General features: G+C 39.3%; 4 protein-coding genes across 4 annotated transcripts; 1 reads left to right on the top strand and 3 right to left on the bottom strand.

The window, feature by feature from the left end:
* Window positions 1-4,540: 4,540 nt before the first annotated feature.
* Window positions 4,541-17,739, bottom strand: LOC143218372 (modular serine protease-like). The gene is made up of 8 exons (XM_076443506.1): window positions 17,703-17,739; window positions 14,838-14,886; window positions 14,534-14,751; window positions 12,805-13,008; window positions 12,507-12,722; window positions 5,855-6,153; window positions 5,457-5,784; window positions 4,541-4,864 (listed from the first exon to the last, which is right to left on the bottom strand). The coding sequence occupies exons 1-8, from the start codon at window positions 17,737-17,739 to the stop codon at window positions 4,635-4,637; spliced, it is 1,581 nt and encodes a 526-aa protein (XP_076299621.1). The 3' UTR covers window positions 4,541-4,634.
* An 818-nt stretch (window positions 17,740-18,557) lies between these two features.
* On the top strand, window positions 18,558-19,976 carry LOC143218371 (lysosomal-trafficking regulator-like). The gene is made up of 4 exons (XM_076443505.1): window positions 18,558-18,572; window positions 19,255-19,299; window positions 19,498-19,736; window positions 19,883-19,976. Exons 1-4 carry the CDS (start codon window positions 18,558-18,560, stop codon window positions 19,974-19,976), a joined length of 393 nt encoding a protein of 130 aa, XP_076299620.1.
* A 957-nt stretch (window positions 19,977-20,933) lies between these two features.
* On the bottom strand, window positions 20,934-22,367 carry LOC143218298 (ankyrin repeat domain-containing protein 49-like). The gene is made up of 4 exons (XM_076443419.1): window positions 22,141-22,367; window positions 21,804-21,964; window positions 21,399-21,735; window positions 20,934-21,061 (listed from the first exon to the last, which is right to left on the bottom strand). The coding sequence occupies exons 1-3, from the start codon at window positions 22,286-22,288 to the stop codon at window positions 21,400-21,402; spliced, it is 645 nt and encodes a 214-aa protein (XP_076299534.1). The 5' UTR covers window positions 22,289-22,367; the 3' UTR covers window positions 20,934-21,061; window position 21,399.
* Window positions 22,368-24,382: 2,015 nt separating this feature from the next.
* LOC143218370 (uncharacterized) lies at window positions 24,383-27,303 on the bottom strand. Its single transcript, XM_076443504.1, has 5 exons — window positions 26,739-27,303; window positions 25,472-26,671; window positions 25,171-25,322; window positions 24,631-25,065; window positions 24,383-24,418 (listed from the first exon to the last, which is right to left on the bottom strand). Exons 1-5 carry the CDS (start codon window positions 27,301-27,303, stop codon window positions 24,383-24,385), a joined length of 2,388 nt encoding a protein of 795 aa, XP_076299619.1.
* Window positions 27,304-27,652: the final 349 nt, after the last annotated feature.

Here is a 27,652-nt window from a genome sequence, read left to right as displayed (position 1 = left end):
TTCTTAGGGAGTTGTCTTCTCAGGTCGATTTAATCCGGAAGTATTACCACTTGGTATATGGAGCGAAGATTGAGCAATGCTCAACTGAGGAGTTACAAAAGGAGAGCTTTGCTCCTCATAGATGAGGTTGGTGGAAGTTCAACAGATTTCCCTCAATCTTCGCTCAATATACCAAGTGGTAATACTTCCGGATTAAATCGACCTGAGAAGACAACTCCCTAAGAACACTCCCACTCCACAGAAAATTGTACAACAGTTTATCAATCCCTGTGACTTCAATTTTTTTTTACTTTGCCTTTTGTGTTTGTTTTACATAAACCTACATGATTATATTCAACTATGTAAATAAAAAGCTTACCTTAATGCTATTAGTATGCGTAATAACATAAAAAAAGATAATAAATAAATAATAACCCATGCAACCTAAATACATAGACCACATCGAAGAGTGCAATGCACTCAAACTACAAAAAATAATGGCCAAATCATTTAAATTACATGAACTGCACAATCTTACCTTCATGAGTCGCGCGAATCGTACGATCCACGCGATTTTCCAACTTCGCTGCCGATCGCACGCGATTAGAATCGCGGCGATTTCAATGTGCGGCTCTTCATTTATTTTCATTGGAAATCACGTGGAGGGGGAATCGCATGCGACTGGAATCACGTCGACTGAATCGACGATCGACCCGTGTGTGGACGGTTCATGCGACGGACGCGATTTCAGTCGAGCCGATTTCAGTCGACTACGAATCGACCCGTGTGTGGCTCTCCATTCATTTGCATTGGAGGTCACGTGGGAATCGCATGCGATTGGAATCGCGTCGACCGAATCGACGATCGACCCGTGTGTGGACGGCCTTACAGTTGCATTTTACAACTTTTTTATGTGGGCCCATATTGATAAATTGAAAGATACGCTTTGTAGATCTGTGTCGACTAAACATATTTTGAAAATTTCGTCAAATCGGTTAACGTTGCAATGAGCTACGTTTAAAACGTTTAAAAATGGTAAAAATCGCAGATTTTCATCCTATATCGAAGAATTCTTACATCTTTCAAGGCCTGTCGTTTTTTCCCGCGTCAACCGATTTCGATGAAACTTTCACAGTGCATATTATTTACGCAGACCTAGAAAACGTACTTTTTAAATTTTCAATATAGGCCCGCACGTAAAAGTTGTAAAATGTAACATTTAGTATTTTCTCTACAATTCCGTCCAATGCAATTTTTGAAAAAATTTCTTTTCATATGATGTAGTAAACTAATTGCTCTAACTCCCCCAAAAAGTTCAAATCGTATAGTACAATATTTAAAAAGTTATCATCTTTTTTAGATCGTCCGAATATTAATTCGTATAACTGTACGTATTAGGGGATAATTAATGTATTACTAGTTTATTGATTTATGTGTAGATTTACTCTTAATGTAACTGTAAAGAAAATGGAACAGCAAGGGGGGAAGAAGTAACATAAGGAAGAAATAACAAAAAGGAAGAGAGTGCCCTGTATAACTAACGGCATTCGGCACATTAGTGCGACTGTGCTGCCCTCTTAAGGGTCGTTACCCACTAGGACGCCCCCTCTGTATACCTGCGCCATCGCTCCGTCCCCGTTTTGGGTTTCTTCTGTGTATTTCAATGGGACTGCGCCTACTATACCTGCAATGGCGCCATCGTCGATCGATGGTCAATTTGGTCAATGGTCATTTTGCCAACGATCGCCAATGGTCACTCACGTATACAGAATACAGACACACACACCCACATTCAAAGAACATAGCAATTCTAGTTCCCACGAGTGAATTTAAAAAAATGGAAACTAGAGGGTTATTGTTGCTCGCGGGTAGGACTGCTTTTGCGAGAGGGTTAGTGGTACGCATGGCTAGTAGGGCCTTCAGCTATTAATGTTTTTTTGATTTGGTGTGTGACTCTCCACGAGCCACACAAAGAACTTCCCGATTCGTTAGTTGCAGTATATTATTATCATTATTAAGTGTACGTTTTAAGAAGATCATACGTTTTCAGGGAAATTCAATAGTTTTCTACTTATCAAAATGTTTGCTATATGGCGTCGCATTAAACCAACATCGTATGCACGTTGCTCGCTTGGTTCCTTGTTATAGCATACTAATGTTGCAAAATGAATTGTCTTAATTAGTTTTTCGCAAACGATACGACTCCTCATTATCCGGGTTTGCAGTATTGATCTTGGATTTCTTCGATACTGTTAATTTAAATTGTCCCAAAATATATAAACTGCTCAATTTTGAAACTCTGCTCAGTGCTACATACAACATTTGTAAAGTTCGTTTTTCTGATGTTTTAAAATTCAAACATACTTTTCTCGTATGTTTGTCCCTGACTTTTATGAATCGTAATCGCGTCAGCAGGAACCACTGGAAATTGACTACGTGTGATTTGATATTTTTCCTCACTCGACATATTTACATGATTCGAGATTTTTAGTATTGGTGTTAAATTTTGATGAATATTTGCATTTTTCATATAATCACGATAACGAGTTCTTACTTTCACTCCTACTCTGGCCAATTGAAAATCTAACCACAATATAGACGGAATTTTAGTATTTCTTGAAAAGTAATAAATTTTAATATTCCGCATGAGTGCTCCATTAACCAATTCGTTTTCAACATCAATGTTATTAATAATTATCATATAGTTTATATTAATTTTCAATTTATTCTCAGTTAATAATTCGTTTTGAAATGATTGTTTTTTTAAAGATTGTAATGTAAATTTTTTTTTGTACTTTCATCGATATTCTTTGAAAATGTATTCTTGGGAGTAGAGATGATTAACGCACTCTTGCATTGGGATAATTTTCGATTATTGTAAGCGGAAACATTAGCGTAAGGTACAAAAAAATTTTTTTTTAATTAAAAAAATCTTTTTAAATTTAAAAAAAATGAAATAAAAATTTTTTTGTGTAATTACGTTTGTTTCTTCGGTGGAAACTTTCCGTTCTCTCGTATAAATTGCATTGTAGAATCAACTCCTTTCGAAAAAAACTAAAAATCTAAAAAACTGCTTGACCAATATGGACCAAAATCTAATCAGCTCTAAGTTACGACGGGGCACATCGATTGCATCATTTATCATTCTGATCGCGTTGTTACTTTTTCAGAAAACGTTTACGAAAAATTTGATACCATAGAAACAGACATACGCGCGCGCGCGCACCCCCCCCCCCCCCCCCACACACATACACACACACGCGCGAACATTTTGCTGAAAATAGTCTCAAATGACTGCAATGACCATGAAACGTGAAGATCTGCTAAAAAATCGATTTTTGATTTTCGGGGTCATTACAATAACTTCCCTATAAAATCGGGAAGTTAACTAGAAGTAGTGATGAAATATATTTGCTGAGGCATGACGAGAGTCAAATTATTGGTGCAAAACTTCCTAGTAACGGACAAACAAACGGACAAAGGTGAAATTGGATCTCCGATCAAGTGCCGCAATAGTTATAAAAGAAGTGGAAGTTTTTTGGGAAAAAGCACGTATTCCGACAAGAAAATCGTACAACAGTATTGACAAATTATTAACGTTACACGAAACTTGGCGAAAGTTACAACGGTCTCGAAAACGCCGCACTAAGATTCAAGAAAAAAATGAAAAGGAATTTGTTGCCTCGCTAGACGATCTTTTTGATATCGCTCATAAAAATGCGTTAAATATCATCAACATTGAGGAAGATAAACTTTTTCTCTTAAATCAAAGAAAAGAAGGGAGACCAGGCTCAATGGTTGGAACCGATAAAGTATTAATGAAAAAGGAACAGCGGAAAGAAATTCGACATGTACAAGACGAGCAACGGAAACAGCGATTTGATATGATGGAGAAAGTACTTTAGTATTATATTACGTGCATTATAATTCGGATTCGTTTATTGCACGTGAAATAGGGACCCCTATTAGATGTGATTCCGGAAGCGGGTAGCACAGACGGAAAGAGATAGTGAATAAATTAGCGGAAATAGCGCACGAAATAAAACAGGTGTTAGAAGAGCGATACGTTTATTACGAAATAGAGAGCGATACTAACGATCGTAGTGAATGTCGTATACGTACGCGAGAATTGCAAGGATCAGGGAAAGGCCTTCTGATTTCTCGATAATGCGAAGACGGGGGTTTTTAGTAGTCAAAATCGCTAGATGAAAGATCAATCTAGTGCGCTGTTTGCTTCAGAAGTCGTTCTTTTACGTTTCCGAGCAATGATTTTGCAATATTCGGCTGCATATTGCCCGTCGCATGTTGCCCGTCAGATGGCGCTGCTGTCACGCCGGCGTACTAGCCTGTACTAGCCTCTCCGACGGGCAAGATGCAGCCGAATATTGCAAAACCATTGCTCGGAAACGTAAAAGAACGACTTTTGAAGCAAACAGCGCACTAGATTGATCTTTCATCTAGCGATTTTGACTACTAAAAACCCCCGTCTTTGCATTATCGAAAAATCAGAAGGCCTTTCCCTGATCCTTGCAATTCTCGCGTACGTATACGTGGTCTAGCGGTGTGTGAGTGTACTCTAGCGGTGTGTGAGTGTTCACGCGCGACCGTCATCTGCTAGGAGACGGCCCCCCTTAACGAATGGAATTCCTGCACCCCTAACACATAGGCAATTGTTCGTTTAACTCTAGTTGACGGATAGACTTCTCTATCCACGTCATATGGGAAGAAACCGCAGTGTACAGAGAATACGTGGAACTGTCGCATTGTCTAGTTTCTCCTTCCAACTTTGTCCCAAGACTGACGCTAACAATGCCCCTCAAATACCATACAGAGCTCCATCTGAAAATTAGTCCACCACCGCTGTCACCGTTGCAAACCGCTGAACCTACAATTTTCACGTTTTATAATAAACTTCCGAACAGTCCGAAAGAAATACGTATACAGGGTGTTCATTTGAAAACTTTCCTGTACAATTCTGCGACGCATATCGTTGATGCTTTCTGGTTGTGTTTTATAAACAACAGACTTTATGTAAGTGTCCCCACAAAAAGAAGTCGACTGGAGTTGGATCTGGTGATATTGGTGGCCACTCAATAACACCTCTTCTATACCTATCCAGCTGGGAATCGATTGTTTAACCACCGGCGAACTGGTAACGTGTAATGCGGGGAAGCACCATCACCATCATGTTGGAAGTTGGGAGTACAAAAACTCTCGCAGTGTAAATATGACTCGATCTATTTCTCTTTACATTTCTCCGAGACTAGCGGATAAAAAAAGTATCCTACGAAAATTGCTGGTATTTTTACCAAATAAAAAACTGATACTGCCCCTCTCTTTCCCCCTCGAAATCCTTGGACACGTGTTTTACACTTTTTTAATATCTTTTTCATACTTTTCGAGATATTCGGCTGGAAAGTTTTCAAATGAACACCCTGTATATTGTATACAATAGGCGAATGTACTTATGTACTTACCATTCGTGTAACCCGCACAGAACTTATCGTATGTGATATAGTTTTCACTCTCGTAGGTCTTGCTAGCTTCTTTGCATTTTTCGTTGGAGATATACGGTACTGTAATTGTTTGCAAGAAGAAGCTAGACTCACCTAAAGCAGTTCTGCCGAACCCTGCTACTCTTCCGGACATATTAGAAAATAAAATGTTGTTTGGATAGTCCAAGCATATCGGTTTCAACAATGTTGTTGAAAACACAAAGGGTACAGTGACCTCTAGTATAGCTATATCTGCTTTGTAAAATCCGAACATTCCGTTGTATTCGCAAGGAACGTAGATATTTTTTACCTAAAATCAAACATACGGTAAAGGAAGTATCAAACGGTAATTTTGAAAAAATCATTTAAAATATATGCACCGCAGTTTTCTCCACCATAGCTGGATTATGGTGAGGGTAGTCATAATCCCTGTGAATGTTGCCCGCTGCTACGAAATATTTCGAGGGGTCCTCTTTACGTCCGGTTCTCTCATTGTAAACGCAATGCGCCGCAGTAATTAATAATCGCTCCTGAATAATGGTTCCACCGCAATGAAACTCTTTTTTTGCATTCGGGTTTACCGCTTTAAAAAGTGTAGCATGCCAAGGAAATTCGGCAATGTTAGCGGCAATTCCATTTACGACAAGCGGAGTGGGTGGTGTAAGGACCTTACCGCAAACTAAAACATGGATTCAATTATTGCATATAAAAAATGTGGATTAGGTTTTAGGCGCGATGCGGATTGGACATAATATGGATGAGAGTCGTGATGTGTGAAAGCCTTTCTATATATTATAATGTTTATGTTTGACTACGGAGCGAGGAAGAATCGAGAGAACGGTGACTGTATTGCGAGAAGTGAGAGAGTGTAGACGTACGAGTATAAACAGTGAGTCCAAGAGAGTGAGAGAGAGACAGAGAGTGATCCGTGCGAGAACACGTGCAAGAGCGAGAATCTTGTCTTATAACACTGTCCAACAAATTTCAACTTTTTTTGTGATTTCAATATACTGTTGGGTCCTTCTTATAGAGTTTTTTGCGTTGATTCCGAATCTGGTTTTAATTTTTTTCCTATACGTCCAGTTTTTGAAAATCATGGCTTTGAAAAAAAAACATATTTTTCAACTTTAAACAAATATTGTGATGTTATTATAAAAGATATTGAATTGTTGTTTACAGCAAACAATTCTGTAGACTTTCCCGAATACAGTGATATCCAATATTAATACATTATGATTGTTTAAACATGTTTAAACAATGATTAAAGACGGAGATGCACCACTTTTGCACCAATTTTTGCGGATATTTTCGAATTTATCTCAAAAAATAAGGGTCCAGCGAAAAATTGAACTATACCACGCGAAAGAGCAGACTTTTATCTTGAGAAACCCCCCTGTGAAGTTTGCATGGTCGACGTTTTTACCGAACCAGAAAGCAAAATATCTTCGCCCGACATGCGTTGACGCCAGTGGTGCTCTTCCACTAGCGCGGTCGTTCGTCGGGATACGGCGCGGCGCGCTGCGGTGAAACGGCGCGTGGCTATAAGCGCGCAATTATGTCAGCTTACTTAAATGTAATATTTTATTAAATGTGTTATACTATTGTTATTTATTATTTATTAGTATATTTATTCTGTATAAATTATTTTATGTATTTTTTAATGTTAGTCTCTCGTTTATAGTATATTTAATACAAAAAATACCTTTTGTAACAAAAAAATAATTTATTCACACACTACACTATTACACTATTTACAATGCTAATATATATGTGTACACTATTCAGATATAATACACTACTAAAATACATATATTATATACAGAACAACTAAAATACTATAAATAACTATAAATGTTTTTTATGAAGTTTTATACGTAGCAATGCAGATTTGAAATGCTTGACACGACTGATTTCAACAAACACAAAGCCGAAACTGAACTCTGGCATCAGTTTTCTTAAGAACCAACACGATACATATTTTGAAATAAATGACGGTCTACGGACAACGGAATACATACAATGTAAGGAAAGTCTGCAATGCGGTGACTGAAAAATTTTATTTTCAGTAATTGTCGTCTTATCTATGTATTGTAATTATAGTGCCAATGAACACTCGAGATTCTTCCGAGTAAAATAAGTCCAAACACAATATAAACGGGACTATTTTTATTGACTTAAATACATAATTAAAATAGTTTGCTCCATATTAAATCGATATAGTGTATTATATCTGAATAGTGTACACATATATATTAGCATTGTAAATAGTGTAATAGTGTAGTGTGTGAATAAATTATTTTTTTGTTACAGAAGGTATTTTTTGTATTAAATATACTATAAACGAGAGACTAACATTAAAAAATACAAAAATAATTTATACAGTATAAATATACTAATAAATAATAAATAACAATAATATAACATTTAATAAAATATTACATTTAAGTAAGCTGACATAATTGCGCGCTTATAGCCACGCGCCGTTTCATCGCAGCGCGCCGCGCCGTATCCCGACGAACGACCGCGCTAGTGGAAGAGCACCACTGGCGTCAACGCATGTCGGGCGAAGATATTTTGCTTTCTGGTTCGGTAAAAACGTCGACCATGCAAACTTCACAGGGGGGTTTCTCAAGATAAAAGTCTGCTCTTTCGCGTGGTATAGTTCAATTTTTCGCTGGACCCTTATTTTTTGAGATAAATTCGAAAATATCCGCAAAAATTGGTGCAAAAGTGGTGCATCTCCGTCTTTAATCATTGTTTAAACATGTTTAAACAATCATAATGTATTAATATTGGATATCACTGTATTCGGGAAAGTCTACAGAATCTTTTGCTGTAAACAACAATTCAATATCTTTTATAATAACATCGCAATATTTGTTTAAAGTTGAAAAATATGTCTTTTTTTAAAACTCCATTTTCTCAGAAACTGGACGTATAGGAAAAAAATTAAAACCAGATTCGGAATCAGCGCAAAAAACTCTATAAGAAGGACCCAACATTATATTGAAATCAAATTTGGTGTTGGACAGTGTAATCATTGCATACATTCATTCATTATCATATTATTTAAATATACTATTAATTCTTTGTCAATTCACAAGTGAACTTATTGAGATCCACCCACAAAAAACATGCAACTCTCACAAGTTTATACAGGGTGTCCCAAGACCCCTTCGACTCCGGGAAATGGGAGGTTCCTTAGGTCATTTGAAGCAACATTTTCCTTTGCACCAATGTCAGCCGGGGCTTTGTTTAGGAGTTATTAACGAAAAACACGGACCAATCAGAGCGCGACCTAGACGCGCGATGGCACGTTCAGCCCGGCGCGCCGGGAGACGAGCACGGTGTAACGCCGCGATGCCGCAACGAACAAGAGTTTCTCGAGATTATGTGAATCTTCCCCGATTTGGATGAGCTTTGGATATGTTGTCAAGACCATGATTCTGAACAACATTTCCCTTTACAGTTTTTGTCGGCCGGCTTTAGTTTACGTGATAAGTAACTTGTAATTGTAAATCGATCGATGTACTATCTGAACTATCTCCTCTCCGATTTCGATGAGCTTTGGATATGTTGTCAAGACCATGATTCTGAACAACATTACCCTTTACAGTTTTTGTCGGTCGGAAGAACTTTACTTGTCAATTCATATGGGTGGATCTCTTTACCCGACTTACGACAACTTTACCCGAACGAGGGAAAAAGCAGAAACTGATTGTATTAAAACCTCACTTATTCAGCTGTAAATCCATTTGCTGCTTCGAAATGTGTGTCACTGGGTCACTCGGTGACGAACTGCACAGATGTCTTCAGGTATACGACAGTACCGAAAGCTAAGGGACGTACGGCCAGGTCGACGAACTGCACAGCCGGTGATAAAAGGCCTAAGGGATGCGCGGTCAAGTCGACGATCCAGAATTTCACTTTCACTTTCGAATCGATAAATAATTCGTATGTTTATTTCACACAGATGCCTTGAAATTTTTCCACACTCACAATCACTGTTCACATTAGTCAACACATAGTTATGCACTAATAATAACTGCCATATCCCTTGTCCTGCTGCACAAATCACAACAATCAGGTAATGCAATCACTAGACTGCGGATTTCATGCATTTGTAGCAAACATGAGTAGGTGCATTTTAAGACACTAGAGAGATTAAAGTAATTTCAGAACACCAATGTATTATTTTCAACTTCTTAAAATGATCACAGTAAGAATCAAATATGTATCTGTCTGGCTCCTGTCCCTTGTAATAGCGGCAGCCAACTTTCATTTTACATAATGATCCGCAGTCTAGTGATTAGATTAAATAATCGTTTAATTAGTTTAAGCAATTATTATTAGTGCATAACTATGTGTTGACAAATGTGAACAGTGATTGTGAGTGTGGAAAAATTTCAAGGCATCTGTGTGAAATAAACATACGAATTATTTATCGATTCGAAAGTGAAACTGAAATTCTGGATCGTCGACTTGACCGCGCATCCTTTAGGTCTTCTACCACCGGCTGTGCACTTCGTCGACCTGGCCGTACGTCCCTTAGCTTTCGGTACTGTCGTATACCTGAAGACATCTGTGCAGTTCGTCACCGAGTGACACACATTTCGAAGCAGCAAATGGATTTACGGCTGAATAAATGAGTTTTCAATACAATCAGTTTCTGCTTCTTCTCTCGTTCGGGTAACGTTGCCGTAAGTCGGGTAAAAAGATCCACCCATATGAATTGACAAGTAAAGTTCTTCCGCGACCGACAAAAAGTCTTAAGGAAATGTTGTTCAGAATCATGGTCTTGACAACATATCCAAAGCTCATCCAACTCGGGTAAAAGATAGTACAATCGATCGATTTACAATTAAAAGTTTTTACATTTATCGCGTAAACTAAAGCCGGCCGACAAAAACTGTAAAGGGAAATGTTGTTCAGAATCATGGTCTTGACAACGTATCCAAAGCTCATCCAAATCGGGGAAGATTCACATAATCTCGAGAAACTCTTGTTCGTTGTGGCATCGCGGCGTTACACCGCGCTCGTCTCCCGGCGCGCCGGGCTGAACGTGCCATCGCGCGTCTAGGGCGCGCTCTGATTGGTCCGTGTTTTTCGTTAATAACTCCTAAACAAAGCCCCGGCTGACATTGGTGCAAAGGAAAATGTTGCTTCAAATGACCTAAGGAACCTCCCATTTCCCGGAGTCGAAGGGGTCTTGGGACACCCTGTATACTATACATACACTATACTGTAACAGACCTGCACCGGGCAGGCCTGTTACTAACGAAACCAAGTATCAAGGCGCGCCGAGGCAAACCGAACCGGGCCGAACTAGACCGAACAGAACCGCCGCGCACCACCGATGCACGCCCCGCGCCGCGCGACCACCGCGCCGCGAAACCGATACCGATGGGGACGAGTCGACCGTTTTTCCCACGCGCGTGAGATCGTTCGGGAACATTCGCGAAGTTCAGTACCGCACCGACACCCGCATCACCGAACGGACAGTTATAAAAGCGGCTACGCAACCGCGGGAGCGCCTTCTTAACTGAGACGAGGCTCAGAACGGATCGTTCCTATTATCATTCCTGTAAGTAGCCTTTCCGGTGACGAACTACGTTCCACCAAATGAATACGGCGTACCGCCATCTTGTCAGCTAGTATTCCTGTCCCATGGAGGCATTCCGCCGGTGACGAACTACGTTCCACCGTGATAGAGTACGGCGTACCGCCACTCTAAAGGGCCAAGGTGTACCACCAGCCACCTTGTCAAGGCGTACCGCCGACAAGAACGAACGACGAACACGATGAACCATCATTCGTCGCCGTAGAACCGCCTGAGAGGACAGAGACGTACGGTGAACCACCACGTCGAAATCCGACCGACAAGACTCAGGCAGGGAGCCCTCCGTCCTTCCTGAAACCATTCTGTTCCCGTAGTATAGTAGAGCACGACGCACCGTCACTCTTTTCGCCAAGGTGTACCACCAGCGATTTTGTTAAGGCGTACCGCCGACAAACACGATCGACGAGCACGATGAACCATCACTCGTCGCCGTAGAACCGCCCGAGAGGATGATGGCGTATGGCGAACCGCCACGTCGCACATTCGACCGACCTGACTCGGGTAGGGTTCCCTTACCGTCCTGATTTTTCCCGTTTACCTGCCTCGAAATACGTTCGCGTCGCGTCCAAGAAAGTAACGCGTACCGTACCTGAAAACCGCGACGTGCGCGTCCTAGACAGCTACGCGAAATCGTGTCTGAAAGACGCGGTTACCGAGTGAACATTCGCGAGGAGCGAATCCTGAAAACCGCGTTCGCGAACGCGCCGGCAGTGAGCATTGTCAGTGAAACCGCTTGTGTCGTTATTCCGTAACCTGCGTGTCACGTCCGGTTCCCCATCGACATTTTCCTCTCGTTGAACATCGAACTCTGGATCGGCGAGCTATAAGGACGAAGAGGAAGTCTCCGAACGTGACGACGAAACCAGGGTGTTACAATACAATAATAATAAAGTAACGTAGAAGTAAAACAGTAACCCAACAGAGACGATTCACGTTTATTTCGATACTATACTTCGATAACAACACTTTGCTGGAACATATAGTATCAGATTAAAGATTAAAGATAAATAAATGCATCGCATATTCATTGTATAGTACAAGTATAATATCCTACTGGCAATAAATAAAACTTTTTTTAACGTATGTGATTTACTTGAATGTATAAACAATAGTAAAAATAGTAAACTTCGTTATTTGGAAATGATTTGGATAATTTCAAATCACACATACGAGAGTATCCTTTATATTAAATTTTGGTTTAACAAATTTCAATATTCTACTATAATAATTCTACGGGTATTTAATTATTTCGAACTTCTAATATCGATGTCTGGTCTAAATAATTCATCTTTGGTTTTGTATATGTATAATGATTTTGTCATCTAGAGTCTCTGTCGCAAAGAAGTTGCTCTGTTCTATGTTGAATTGCAGCGAATGCGTAGCCCAATTAATATAAATGTTTATTGGCGGACCTGGAACGCATCTCAGCGGTTCTGGAAACCATTGTCCGGTGTCGGTACACGTAACGCTTGTCAGCGACGGCAGTGTTCTGTCCTCGCGATAATTATCACGACATTTTAGAGTTGCTACCGTACCAGGCCTAGGCGACTCGCATGTCACGTAATCTGGTCCATGGTATTTACAATCGGCAACTATCGAAGCTGAGTTTAGATCTTTACAGCGTACCTCTGAAGTACAAAAAATTAAAGAATGTGTTTGTGCGATCTCACAATCGCGCGTGCTAACAATAAGTTTAAACATTTTTCTTACCTTCGCATACAGGGATATCTTTCCACCATTGACCAGCCGTATTACAGAACAAATAAGGAGAGCCTTTAACCTTGAAACCGCTATTGCAACTATAAACCAAATGTGCTCCCGGTCGAAACAGAAACTCTTGTCCGTCGTGACAGTGCTCTCCAGAGGGGCAATCCAATTTCCAGACCCCGTTTTGCGGTTGCGGCGCACAGTGGGCTGGATCGAGAAATTTAGTGACATCTTGTTATAACTCTTGAACCATAAGAGATATCGGGATGAAATTTGCACTAAAATTCATTTAAAAAATAGTGAATTTTAACTGTAAACAAATAAAATTTTTTCTATTTTGTTAAACAATAATTGTTAATTAATTTTCATTGAATTTTTGTATTAAAATAAAATTGTTTAAGTATAATCTTCCAAACTATTTTTTACTTACTAAATATGTATTTTATATTTACATTTCATACATGTAATGTTTTATAGAATACGTAAAATATAAATTCAAGAAATCTTTTTATAATCAACGCATACAAAATGTACTGAGGAGGTAAAAACGTCTCACAAGCGTGTCAAAAGATATTTTTTATAATAATTTATAATAATTATAAATAATTTTTCAATTTAATTGTTTTAAAATCATGTCTATTCTATATATTACGACCTTTGTTATTTCGTATTATTTCATGTATGTGTAATGTGTTTATAAAAGATAAAAATATCAACAAAAAGATAACAAATATAAAAGATAAGCCAATTATCTAACCAAAACGTTTTTAAATTGATGGTAACTGGTAAACTTTTTTGCACTATGCATGAGCATAGTATCGTCTTTGTTATAACAAATGCTTAAACGTCATTGTACTTACCAAATTTCCAAATTTATATATTTATCTATATTTATGTATTATGTATATTAATATCACAAATGTGTCAATACTTGATAAACTTAATAACGCTTAAATACACTTAATAAACTTAATAATACTTAAATACACTTAATAAACTATACATATACTTATTTAAGAAACTCTTAGTCTAGTTATATTATTACCGTTCATTATATTTTTAACAATAATTTTTTTTTTATTTAATTAATTGTTAAAAATTACATACTTGTTTTAGGTAGGTACGAACTTTCAATGCAATTGCAAAAATATTCATATTTGGATGGTATTTAAGTACTATATGTGAGTTGCTATGTGTCAGGTGGCACGTCCCGATAACTTTAAACAATCATAACTTCCAATATCGGATCGGTTCGGATATGATTTTTGTGGGGATATGTAGAGGAAGGTCCAATGAAAATGATCTGACTTATCCGATTAGGTTCCGTTAGGTTCCCTAAAAGATACACCTTGCAAATTCTAAGAAAGTATACAAATTTTATTCATTTCATTAAATATTAATTGTTAATAGATTGCGAGCAACCATCCTCAACTAACAGCGTTAATTGTTACCGCAAAGGACTGTTTTTCATTTACACAAAAGACCCAGAAGGAATATTAAATAGGGTAATCAGGACACCTCGATGAAAAGAAGCAATTTTTCGCTGAAAAATACTGCATCCCAAATGTCTATCTTTGTCAATTTATATTAACTACAGTTTTTGTGAACGAACATTAATATTTTTCGCTTCGATGTTGATGGACATTTAGGAAGCAATACGAATTTATTAGAAATCGATATGAGAAAGTCGACTCTTTCGTGAAATGTCACTAAATTTCTCGATCCAGCCCACTGTGCGGCGGTGCGCTACAAGTTGGTCCGTACACGGCAGTGGTAGAGCTTGTCGTCAAAGGTGGACGATACGTAGAAGTAGAAGTCGTTGAAGTAGTAATTTTCGAACATATCGTTGGATTTTCATCCGAGCCATCCGCGCAATTTATTACTCCGTTGCACAATAAATCACCGTCGATGCAGGCGCCGTACCGACATTGAAAGAATAAGTGTTCGCAACTAAAAAGATTATAAGAGCTGTGTGAGAACTCGAACATGCCGGGTACCCGATGGTTGGGACAAACAAGGTGCAAATTGCAACTTACGAAAGTCCACCGCACTGAATAAATGTTTCATCCGAGCCATCAGGGCAGTCTGCAACACCGTCGCATATATGTATGTATAGTCGTATTCTACGATTCTTGCTCTTTGAAATACCGTTCTTTTTTCATTGTTCGTAACAACTTGTTGCCATCATTCAGGTAACCTGTCAATTCCCGTATCTCAATGACTAATTAGCAACATGTGTTTTCGATATACAAGTAAAATTACTTGCTTATTTAAAATGCGCCATAACTCTTTCCTTCCAACCTAATACACATATGATATCAAAAATTATTTCGGATACACCGGAAAATAATAAAACGTTCATTTTAGGGAAACCAATAGTGTCATTTCGCCCACTACGATACTTTGCAACTGTACGCATCATGTAAAAATTTCATACGACACACATGAGATGTGAAATACTCCAGTAACTACAAACAGCTGTTAGGTTTGAATTGTTTGTTGTTTCGGGTGAATAAAATTGCTGAATATTCTTTAGACATTACACCTCCCACGTAGTGAAAAACATTTTCAATTTGTTTATGTCCAACAAGTAGTCCAATACACTGCCCCGTAAGTACGAGCGATGGGGGGGAACAGCGCAGTGGGTTCAGATATAATAAACCGCTACCGCCCACTACTACGCGATTGTAGGGACTGGCAAGGCGCCATCTCGTATGGGTCCGAACTGTTGACATTGTATTGATGCGAGCCTGAGAAGAAGGTTCCCAGGCAGGACGTATCTAGGTACGAACGCGCGGCCGATTGGATCAGAGTGGAGGAGGCAGACCTTGTTTCACACGCACTTTCGGCTGTCATCGAAATATTGGCTACAGCGGCCACATATACTACGTAGCGTCCAACGTCAAAGTCAAAACATTGGGGCTACAGGCGCGGGGCTGTGGTGGGGATGATAGCAAGACTTAGCGATAGGCTCGCTTTGTTTATGTGCCGTTCCCGGGGCTGTTCTCTATGGAGAGGTGTATCACAGTTCATTACTATTGAGTTGGAAGCAGTTGGAAGTCGGCACTTTCTCGGGCAACATGTGTTGACTGTAAAATAATTTGTAGGCGCCTCGACTTCTCCGGAGGAAAATAAATGTAAAAATGCTACATACAGAGCGACTTCCACTAATATTCGGACGCTCAAAAAAAGACGATGACTTTTTAAATATTCTACTATACGATTTTAACTTTTTTGTGCAGCTAGAGCAATTAGTTTACTACAGGATGGGAAAAGAAATTTTTTTAACTTCCCGATTTTATAGGGAAGTTATTGTAATGACCCCGAAAATCGAAAATCGATTTTTTAGCAGATCTTCACGTTTCATGGTCATTGCAGTCATTTTAGACTATTTTCAGCAAAATGTTCGTATGTGTGTGTGTGTGTGCTCGCGCGCGCGCGCGCGCGTATGGCCGTTTCTATGTAATCAAATTTTTCGTTAACGTTTTCAGAAAAAGTAACAACGCGATCAGGATGATGAATGATGCAATCGATGTGGCCCGCTGTAACTTAGAGCTGATTAGATTTTGGTCCATTTTGTTCAAGTTGTTTTTTAGTTTTTTTAGTTTTTTCGAAAGAAGTTCATTCAACAATGCAATTTATACGAGAGAACGGAAAGTTTCCACCGAAGAAACAAACGTAATTGCACAAAAAATTTTTTTTTGATTTTTTTAAAATTTAAAAAGATTTTTTTAATAAAAAAAAAATTTTTTTTGTACCTTACGCTAATGTTTCCGCTTACAATAATCGAAAATTATCCCAATGCAAGAGTGAGTTAATCATCTCTACTCCCAAGAATACATTTTCAAAGAATATCGATGAAAGTACAAAAAAAAATTTACATTACAATCTTTAAAAAAACAATCATTTCAAAACGAATTATTAACTGAGAATAAATTGAAAATTAATATAAACTATATGATAATTATTAATAACATTGATGTTGAAAACGAATTGGTTAATGGAGCACTCATGCGGAATATTAAAATTTATTACTTTTCAAGAAAATACTAAAATTCCGTCTATATTGTGGTTAGATTTTCAATTGGCCAGAGTAGGAGTGAAAGTAAGAACTCGTTATCGTGATTATATGAAAAATGCAAATATTCATCAAAATTTAACACCAATACTAAAAATCTCGAATCATGTAAATATGTCGAGTGAGGAAAACTATCAAATCACACGTAGTCAATTTCCAGTGGTTCCTGCTGACGCGATTACGATTCATAAAAGTCAGGGACAAACATACGAGAAAAGTATGTTTGAATTTTAAAACATCAGAAAAACGAACTTTACAAATGTTGTATGTAGCACTGAGCAGAGTTTCAAAATTGAGCGCGGTTTATATATTTTGGGACAATTTAAATTAACAGTATCGAAGAAAACCAGGATCAATACTGCAAACCCGGATAATGAGGAGTTGTATCGTTTGCGAAAAACTAATTAAGACAATTCATTTTGCAACATTAGTATGCTATAACAAGGAACCAAGCGAGCAACGTGCATACGATGTTGGTTTAATGCGACGCCATATAGCAAACATTTTGATAAGTAGAAAACTATTGAATTTCCCTGAAAACGTATGATCTTCTTAAAACGTACACTTAATAATGATAATAATATACTGCAACTAACGAATCGGGAAGTTCTTTGTGTGGCTCGTGGAGAGTCACACACCAAATCAAAAAAAACATTAATAGCTGAAGGCCCTACTAGCCATGCGTACCACTAACCCTCTCGCAAGAGCAGTCCTACCCGCGAGCAACAATAACCCTCTAGTTTCCATTTTTTGAAATTCACTCGTGGGAACTAGAATTGCTATGTTCTTTGAATGTGGGTGTGTGTGTCTGTATTCTGTATACGTGAGTGACCGTTGGCGATCGTTGGCAAAATGACCATTGACCAAATTGACCATCGATCGACGATGGCGCCATTGCAGGTATAGTAGGCGCAGTCCCATTGAAATACACAGAAGAAACCCAAAACGGGGACGGAGCGATGGCGCAGGTATACAGAGGGGGCGTCCTAGTGGGTAACGACCCTTAAGAGGGCAGCACAGTCGCACTAATGTGCCGATGTGGCTCGTGGAGAGTCACACACCAAATAAAAAAAAAAACATTAATAGCTGTAGGTACTACTAGCCATGCGTACCACTAACCCTCTCGCAAGAGCAGTCCTATCCGCGAGCTCGCAAAGCGAGCGAACAAAAACAACCCTACTCGCGAGCGAGCGAAGCGAGCGAGCAACAATAACCCTCTAGTGAAAAATTGCAATTGATCGGAATTGTAGAAAAAATACTAAAAGTTGCATTTTACAATTTTTTTATGTGGGCCTATATTGAAAATTTAAAAAGTACGTTTTGTAGGTCTGTGTCAATTGTGAAAGTTTCATCGAAATCGGTTAAATTTTCGTGAAAAATTGAAATTTTCAACATCTTTGAACGTTTGCAGCTTATTGCAACATCGACTGATTTTTAAGGAATTTTCAGAATTGACACAAATCTACAAAACGTATGTTTTAATTTTTCAATATATGTAGGCCCACGTAAAAAAGAAAAAATTTCCTTTCGCGTCCTGTAGTAAACTAATTGATCTGGCTTTCTAAAAAAGCTCAAATCATATAGTCCAATATTTGAAAAGTTATCGTCTTTTTTGGAGTGTCCAAATATTAGTGGGAGTCATTGTATGTAGTCTTCGAGAATACACGTAGAGGGGAGTATGCACAGGAAAGTAGTAAGTAAATTGTTTATTTTACACTACGATACTTTGCAACTTGATTGACCTTGTACGCACCGTTTAAAAATTTCATACGGTACACATGGAATGTGAAACACCCCAATAACTACAAACAGCTGCACATAGAAGGTGTTCTCCTGTTCGTCCGTTACCTTAAGTCCATAAATTTTATTACAGGCAAAGACAGGTATAAATGAGGGTAGCGTAAAAATAAGTTTCGTTGACGAGCATAAATTACTTTATGACCACCGTCCGACAAAAACCAAAATAGTTTGTCCCGACATTTCGGGCCAAACACCCCACTGAGCGATGGCTTGTTTAACATTGGTCCCCGCGAGTTTAATTTTTTTGAAAAGTACAATTAGTACAATTAATAGTACAATTAATTGACATAAATAGTACAATTAATTGACAACATGACGTGAAAAAGATTTGTAGAAAATTGCAATTGGTCGGAATTGCAGAGGAAATACTAACAGTTGTATTTCGCAATTTTTTTGGGGTGGCCCTTTATTGAAAATTTGAAGAGCACGTTGTGTGGATCTACAGGGTGTTTCACACTATTCCTGGCCAGCGTTTTTCTTGCAAATTATTAGAAAAACATGAAAGAGGAAGAAGTAGTACATACTGTTTTTTATACGCACAACGCAACGACATATGTAATTTTTTTGTGTTGAAGGAACAACCGCCAAGACCGTTGATCAAATCTTCGGGTCTCGACCCGGTGAGCAATTTACAGTTGAACATGATTAGACAGCGGAGCTTTATGCAAAATGAAAATTTTCTACCTGAATTATTTCCACCGTTTCATATTACACCCACTCATTTTCGTCATAAATGCATAAAATCCGCTGTCTAAACATGATCAATTCGAAGTCGTGCGAGATCTGGTAACATTAAAACGTTCTCTCTTCTATTTTAGATCACTATATTGGCATCAGCGCCAGATTGTGGCAGGCAACTGTGGGCTGGACACCTGTCTGGAAGAGTGACGGTCCACACGTACACAGTTGTGCCAGGCAAAATTGACTTCAGTTCAGCTCCGCCGTGCGTACTGTTGGCTCACAGGAGTAGAATCACGACGGTGTCGCTCTCGCGGGCATTCAGCATTTCGGTGACCGGTGACGCGAGCGGGCTGATCGTTATTTGGGATTTGAACAGGTACAAAATATGAATGGGTGACAGCAACGAGGTATAAGGATGAGGCCGCAAAAATACATTGGATGATCGGTCTATCCTTATAGCTAGTCGGTGCTCCCGATAAGAAATTCTGTCGGGAGTTATACTGAAGCTAGTTTCTTTTCCAGTTTAACGTACGTAAGGTCGATATCCTGCGAGGAGAATTATCCTATTAGTCTGTTGGCGATCAGCGAGACTCTCGGTGATATTGCGGTCACTTAAGGTGAGCGCATACTAGATGGTCGCGGGAAGGCCAAAGCCGCCGATGGACGTCCACGCGGGAAGAAATCTCTAACGGGCCGACGGCTCCACAGCAGGGAGCAGGGCTCCCTGAAAGAAAGGTCCCTTTCCCTAAAAAAGGTGGGGAGCCCACGGAGACCTTTTTTTCGGCCACGCACAGCAGGTAGCCCTGCTCCCTTGCCGCATGGACGTCCATCGGCGGCTTTGGCCTTCCCGAGACTATCCGCGGCCTTCCCGCGACCATCTAGTATGCGCTCACCTTTACGAGACCAGCAGGACAGCGGAGAACTCGTCTTCCAGCAGGGCCCGCTCTAGCGGTTACGACGCCCCGGGCAAAAAAACAAATTGCCGCCCCTTTTTAAGCACTAAGCACCGCGCTGAACAAAATGACCTTTTTTTTTCTTTTTAGCAAAATTGTCTGGCAAGGGTAGTCTGAAATTTTCTATTAATTGAATATTTAAAACATCGTTATTTTTCTCACACTTACAGCCAAAGCCAAAATGGCGCCCCTAAATGTTGGCGCCCCGGGCAAATGCCCGGGTTGTCCCCCCCCCCTAGAGCGGGCCCTGCTTCCAGCCAGTCGGAACTGAAAGTATTCACGATAAACGCGAGACCTGTCGGTTCCGTTTTGTCCAGGAGGAAGATCACGTCGCTTTGCTACAGCAATGCGCCCGAGGGAGTGTCCGTGAACGTAATAGCGACAGGATTAGACAATGGTGTGATAAGATTGTGGAGCAGTTGGGACTTGAGATTAGTTCGGGAAATTCTGAACGGTATCAAAGGCTGTGGAGCGGTGATCGCGATCGCGTGGGCATTAGATCAGCATCATTTGTACGCGGTCACCGAGGACTCGACCGTTCTGATATGGGAGGGTTCGAAACGTCTGAGCAACGGCACCCCGAAGTTCGTCAACTTGACGTCCCTCTGATTTGTAAATAAAAGAAAACCAAAATGCCTTTTGAGTCCATCGACGTAACGTACGAACTTTTATTTTATATATGTAGCAGCTCGAATAATCGTTTTTATCAATAAGCATTGTTCCAATCGATTTGCCATCGCGTTTCCACCTGTAGGACAAACGAATGCCACGTTAAAGTATTATTTTATCGAAATGTTCATTGAAATTTTATTTTTCGTTATGTTTCTAGGAACGCGGATCGCATAGACGTTTTTATATTTTGTTGTATCGGCGAACATACTTACAATGCACTTTTACTTAGGCGATAGGTATTTACATGTTGTGTTATTAATATATTTATAAATGGAACAATACTACACTGAACATATATGGTTCCATCGAATTGTTATACATTCACACATTTTTTTATGTTCATAACATCGCGACGTTTGTATATAAGGATACCAAGTAAAGTAAAACATGAAGTTAGAGTTGGGCCAACTTACTTTAGATTACGTTTAAGCAGTCCTCCACGATCTCGAACATGGGATAGTACTTTCCCGTCCTCCTAGCAATTTGTTCAGGCGTGTCTCCACTGGAATTGACCACTAGGGGATTGGTATCTGGGTGTAGAAGGAGAAGCTGCAGGGAACGAGAATTGTGAGAGCTTGCCGAGACCAAATGCAAGGGAGTCTGATCCCCCTTGCTTTTGGCATTTATGTCTGCTCCGTTTGCAATTAAAACTGCAGCGGCTTCGACGTTGTTCCAACAACAAGCCGAATGCAGAGGTTGCCAGTCGTCCATAGTTTTAGAATTTATTTTTGCGCCAGCTTGTAATAGGTACTGCAAAGAAAACATTAAAAGATTAATATCAATGTTCACAAGTGTCAAAGAAGCACAGGGACCCCTACCTCCACAACTTCCACGTGATTGCCATAGCAAGCTCTATGGAGCGGAGTGTAACCGTCGTTATCCGTGCTTTCTAATAATTCCGGATTTTTTGTTATTAACATTCGCGTCTTCTCGAGCTTGCCTTTCTCAGCTGCGTCGAGAATTTCGTTCTCTTCGGGCTCTGAAAGTAAGGGGAAAAATTTTTAATGCGAAATGAAATATACCTGCATTAATCTGTGAGAAACAGGAGAGAGAGAAACGTATTCTATTTTTTCATTAACAATTTTGATAAATTGGAAGTAGTACGTCAACGTTCTTGAACTCTTTTAACCTATGTAAACAATTCTCGTTCCTAACCTCTCGCATTCCGCTCAGCGTCCACCCCATCATCGTCATCCTCCCAACCGCTAACTTGCATACGCTCGCCCCGAGGCTCGCTTAGAATTTTATCGCGAATCTTTTCCAGATTCATCAGCTTGTCAAACTCTTCATCGGAAGATGACATTTTGACTTGTGCGACATAAACGACAATAAACGACCGTTCCAGGAACTAGGAACGTCGCCATATCATGGTTTTTTCTGCCTAGGATTGTTGCCATTTGCTTTAGTATTGTTTCCCTGGATTCGTTCTAACGATTTGTGTCAGCGCCCGCCAAAATGATTTGTGATCAGTAAACTTCGGATTTTATGCATTTATAAAAAAATTGAGTAGATGGAATTGAAAATTGTTGAAAAATTTTTCAAATTGAAGACGTCAGTATTTGATTTCTCCTCTATTAGAATCATTAAAAATATTGTAACATGCAATTTGGTTTCTATCTCTTACAATCGATGCAAAAAATTTTTATTTTGCATAAAGATCCGCAGTCTACTTATGATCATAAATAAAAAGACTTTGAATTCAGATATCTTGCAGATATCTTTAAGATGTGTTTGTGATATCTGGGTTTAGTACATATATAAAATTACATCTAAGAGTATATTATAATTGTACATAAATACATATAATTATAATATGTGTAGACAAACACGTACGTTGAACCTCGGTTATTTCATTTAGTCAAATGTATCACATACTCATTACGTACATCATCAGATTTTATTGTGAACTGTTTTTCCTTAACTATTTGCAATGTATGACACCTCTCACAATTCTTAATTCTTATACTTATGTACAATGTGAAGTAAGAATAGCATATTTATTCTAGATTAGCATAGTATAGTAAAAGTAAAACTATGTATATTGTAACAGACCTACATAACGTAGGCCTGTTACGAATAAACCCCTAGCAAACCTCCACCGGTTATACACAACGACGCGATCCCAGTAACGTACCACCGGCCTCCTGTCATAACAACAACACCGCCTGTACCGCACGTACCCCGCACCCAGGCCCGTATTACAACGGGAATCCAAATCAAAGTTCCAAAATACTGTTCGAAAGAAAGTCACCAGCAAAATACCGCACCGCACCACCATCCCTTACCACCAAACCATCCCTATAAAAGCCGTCGCGAACAGACTAGAAGCACCTGAGTCTGCCAGCAGTTATCCTTTTTCTTTTTTTTTTTTGTTTAAGGGCGGTGGGGAAATGCTTTTACGCACACCCTCCTACAGATGACAGCTAGGAGGGTAGTGAGGGACTCGGCACTCCCTAAGATCTTGTGTGGGAGAAACGGGACTATATGACTTCATATATCCCTACCCATACCCTCTAAAACCCCACCGCCCAAGGTCCGTGAAGACCCGTCGCCCATAAACAATCAAGGCTAGCGTGATCTGCGCGACCTACTTAACGCATTACAGCGCATCTCACTACCTCGAATCTGACCACTCATGTTCTTGTCTCAAAATTCATCTTTCATTTCTCCCCTTAGGTTATGGGTACTCTCAGTCCCGGAACATCATCGTTAAGAGGTCGAAGAGCCCGGGGAGTTATCATCTTCCCAATTTCTCTCCAGATCACGCTCGTAACGCTCTTTTTCGGACATTATTTTGAATATAAATCTATTTATCTTGTTCCAGTTCTCCTTATTCTTCAGCATCAGTTCCTGGAAACGTTCCACTGTGAAGTTTGCATCAAGGTCGATCTCTAAATACAGTCTTTCTCTAGCCCATCTATCACAGAAGAATAGGGTATGTTCCGGGTCATCTCTGACGTTACAACCAAACCAGCACACATCGGAGTTTGCACGACAAATTCTATGTCTGTATGAGTTAAATACCCCATGACCCGTCAGAATTTGGGTCAGACGGTAATTTAGCTCCCCGAATTTTCTCATACTCCATATCTCCACTCTTGGAATAAGCCTTTTTGTCCATAACGCCTTCGAGTAGACGTTCCATTTCTACTGCCAATCAAGCCAAGACTGTCTCCGAATCTCAGCGCTTTCCTCAGTCAACCGATCCATTTTCATTTCTCTCGTTTCTTCCGAGTCATTATCGAGAATTTTATATTTTTTCTTCACTCTGTATAACTTTACGCGTTCATCAATAATCATCTCCAGCGGGATGGTTCCCGTAATAGCGCATAGCCCATTGCGAGAAACCGTACAATAAGCTCTAGCTACTCTACCTAGGCCTGTCCTTTGTGCCCGTTCAATCAGTGTTTTGTTTCTTCTCGAAGCTAGCACTCTATCAGCCCAAATCGGGCATCCATAACAAATTATAGATACCAAGATATTGTAATATAATTTTCGTCCACTTGTGGAAGGACCACCGATGTTAGCCATGAGTCTAGATAACTCGCTCATAGATTTGATCGCCTTTTCGACTATTTTATCCATGTGTAAACTATAATTATTATATTTAGTGAAATAAATTCCCAAATATTTTACATAGTCTACCGGTTTAATATGGTTGTCTAAGATATTTAAATTAAATGTCGATGGGATCACCTTTCTATTCAAGAATATATATTCAGTCTTTTCCGGGGACAGTTGTAGGCCCTGATCCTCCAGCCATGGTGCAATGACATTGTTGATCGCTTCTTCTAGGTCTCGTTTGATGTTAACCAGTCTATCAGCTGCCATAAATAGTGCGATGTCATCGGCATAAGTTATCACATGGATACTGTCCTTGAACGGAAGCTCCAAGAGTTCATCATATACCACATTCCAAAGAGTGGGTGATATGGGAGACCCCTGAGGAACACCTTTCTCCATGCTAAAGTCAATCGAACCATTTGAGGATTTGTATCGAACAGATCTATTTCTCAGATAATCTTGAAGAATAGCTTGTAATTGCGGAGAGAGATTCCTTCTCTTGAGCCTTTGGAAAATCTTTTGCCAGGATAAACTATTGAATGCGTTTTTTATGTCAAGGCTAACCAAAATACAATATTTTTTTCGTGACTTACTATTAATTTCCGTAATGAAATCTTTAACCTTATCCAAAGCGTCAATGGTCGATTTACCCCGAGTAAAACCAAATTGGTTTTCATGGAAAGGAGGATCTCCAAGTTCACTCAGGATACGCTCCTCCAGTATTTTTTCCAGAATCTTGTTGAAACAATCACCGACACAAATCGGTCGAAAATCTGAAGGCAACAGAGTTCTCTTGGTGTTTTCCTAATTAGAATCACCCGAGATCTTTTCCATGTTTCCGGAATACGTTTAGATTTCAAACAAGTATTCATAATGGAGGTAAAATTAACATTATCATTATAGATTAAAAAACGAATAATACCAGGAGGGATTTTATCCAAACCCACAGCTTTCTTTAATTTTAAACGTTTCGCAATTTCTTCTAATTCAGCACCAAACGTGCGTAAATCATTATCCTCCGTTCTAAAGATATCATAACGAGCTTTCTTAATTTCTCTCGGGAATAAACCGTCCAAGACTCTCCTCGCATCCAAGGCATCGATTAAAGGAGGAGGTTGTCTATTCTTGATCTTATTTCGAACCACCAAAAAGGGTCTACCCCAAATATCCTTGTTCAGTAAATCTATGAATTCCGACCATACTTTACGCTTGCTTTTGTTTATTGTAAATTGAAGTTTCTTCCGTAATTCCGAAAATGCTTCATACTCTCTGTCAGCATATTCTTTGCGATGTAATTTTCTTTGATATCTTCGGCGGGCTTTGACAACAGCAGATCTGAGTTCTGCGATTTCCTCCGTCCACCAAGGATTCGATTTGTGCCGAAATACATCCGATTTCTTTTTCATTGTTAATTTGCATGCCATTTTTACATTTTTTATATATTTATTAACAGTATTCATATCCATGTTATTCCAATCTATGTTTCTATTTAATCTTCGTAAGTTACCTAAAAATATATCTGGATCAAATGTATTAAGGTTCCAGGACCAATTAATTTTATGATTCATAATATTTACAAATTTAGCACTATCTTTAAGATTGATTTCATGTATACAGTTCCTATGATCGGAACCATTGAATGATCGGTCAACTCGGCTATTGATTCTATGACAGAGATTTTGAGAGGCGCAAATTATGTCTACCTTAGATTTACGGTTACTCCTAACAAAGGTGTATCCTCCTCCAATAATGATTGGGATCAGGTCAATATCTTGAATATATCGTTCGAAAATTGTGCCTCTTTTATTCGTCTGTGTGTCTCCGAATATAACAGATCGCGCATTGGGATCACCTAGTAAAATAATCGGACTTTTCCAAGTTCTTTTAGCGTTCCGTAGTTCTTCAAGATATTGGTAAAACTCCTGTATTAAACAATTCGGTGAAATATAAAAGGTGACCAACGTAAAAGCATCCGTAGTTATGCCTACATAGAAATGACCAATAATGAGATTATTATCAGGCACTTTTAAATTATTATTCCTAACAAATATTGCCGCCTGACCATTAACACAACTAATCCAATTTGTAGGTATTAAATAAGGCTCCTGTACGCAGACGATGTCTATGCAGAAAGAAGCACATGACTGGTCCAATAGAGTGTGAGCAAGTCTACAATGATTACAATTAACTTGCAGGATTCTCACGACAGTATCTTTTAAAATGGTCCTTGAGGTCCCTGATTCGGCTACGAAACGTAGGGCACCCCATGGAGCCGATCATATGATTGGAAGGACGACCTTCCTTCACGCAGTCAGAACAATGAAGCTCTTCCTTACATTCCTTCATATCGTGTCCGTCTTTATTACATTTGCGACATCGAATATCACCATCAATCTTAACTTTACAGTTTGTACTAAAATGTCCCACACCGTGACATCTGAAGCATTTGATCACCTTAGGAGCAGGGCTCAAGTGTACGTATGTCATTCCAATACGGATTTTCCCTCCTTCAGTTACTTTCTTTAGAAATTTAACTGGAGTCTCCACCACTGCGATCCGAGAACCGACTTTCGTCAAGCGACAAACTCGAAGCTTCAACTCATGAGGAGCAGCTCCAAGGTATTCTGCCAATTTATCGACGATTTCGGAGTCCTCAACCATCGGATCCAAATCTCGTACTTCAAGATCAAACATCTTTTGGAGAACATGAATCTCCATCTTGTTCTCCGTAATCTTTTCAATCTCCAGTTTCATACTACGTGAGTCCCCAGTTTCGTTCAGTTCAAGTAGGATCTGACCGGTCCGTGTCTTTCTCACTCTCTTGATTGTATCTAAACCAGATGATGCATTGCTAATCTTATTGCAAACGTTCTTAAATTCTTTGTCGTTACCCACTCGGATAACCACCGCGTCTGGTCTAGAGACTCCACTTTGGTCTCAATACGGGTTTCGGTTTCGATCTCTCAATTGTTAGATCCTGTTCTTTGTTTTTCTTTTCATAATCTATAAGCTTCTTACTTTCTTTAACCCTGATTTCTTCTGTCTCTCCCGTTTTTATTCTTCCTTTCTTCTTCTTTGTCATGACATTCCATTTTTCTTGCTT

The sequence above is a fragment of the Lasioglossum baleicum genome, chromosome 19 (assembly GCF_051020765.1).
Source record: "Lasioglossum baleicum chromosome 19, iyLasBale1, whole genome shotgun sequence".
NCBI lineage: Eukaryota > Metazoa > Arthropoda > Insecta > Hymenoptera > Halictidae > Lasioglossum > Lasioglossum baleicum.
This window is presented reverse-complemented; position numbering and strand designations above follow the sequence as displayed.

Excerpts from the sequence above, each read along its gene's own strand:
- LOC143218372 (XM_076443506.1), bottom strand. The coding sequence starts at position 17,739 with ATGGTCATTTTGCCAACGATCGCCAACGGTCACTCAC. Across the intron at positions 6,154-12,506 it reads ACCGCTGAGATGCGTTCCAG|TTTGCGGTAAGGTCCTTACA; the intron begins GTCCGCCAATAA and ends TCCATGTTTTAG. Across the intron at positions 4,865-5,456 it reads CTGTGCGGGTTACACGAATG|GTTCAGCGGTTTGCAACGGT; the intron begins GTAAGTACATAA and ends TGAAAATTGTAG.
- LOC143218371 (XM_076443505.1), top strand. Across the intron at positions 19,300-19,497 it reads AATCTTCGGGTCTCGACCCG|ATCACTATATTGGCATCAGC; the intron begins GTGAGCAATTTA and ends CTTCTATTTTAG. Across the intron at positions 19,737-19,882 it reads GTTATTTGGGATTTGAACAG|TTTAACGTACGTAAGGTCGA; the intron begins GTACAAAATATG and ends TTTCTTTTCCAG.
- LOC143218298 (XM_076443419.1), bottom strand. The coding sequence starts at position 22,288 with ATGTCATCTTCCGATGAAGAGTTTGACAAGCTGATGAATCTGGAAAAG. Across the intron at positions 21,965-22,140 it reads CGCTGAGCGGAATGCGAGAG|AGCCCGAAGAGAACGAAATT; the intron begins GTTAGGAACGAG and ends CCTTACTTTCAG. Across the intron at positions 21,736-21,803 it reads ATCACGTGGAAGTTGTGGAG|TACCTATTACAAGCTGGCGC; the intron begins GTAGGGGTCCCT and ends TTTTCTTTGCAG.
- LOC143218370 (XM_076443504.1), bottom strand. The coding sequence starts at position 27,303 with ATGAAACTGGAGATTGAAAAGATTACGGAGAACAAGATGGAGATTCAT. Across the intron at positions 25,323-25,471 it reads TTTGGATAAAATCCCTCCTG|ATTTTCGACCGATTTGTGTC; the intron begins GTATTATTCGTT and ends TGTTGCCTTCAG. Across the intron at positions 24,419-24,630 it reads TAGACAACCATATTAAACCG|AGTGCTAGCTTCGAGAAGAA; the intron begins GTAGACTATGTA and ends TTGGGCTGATAG.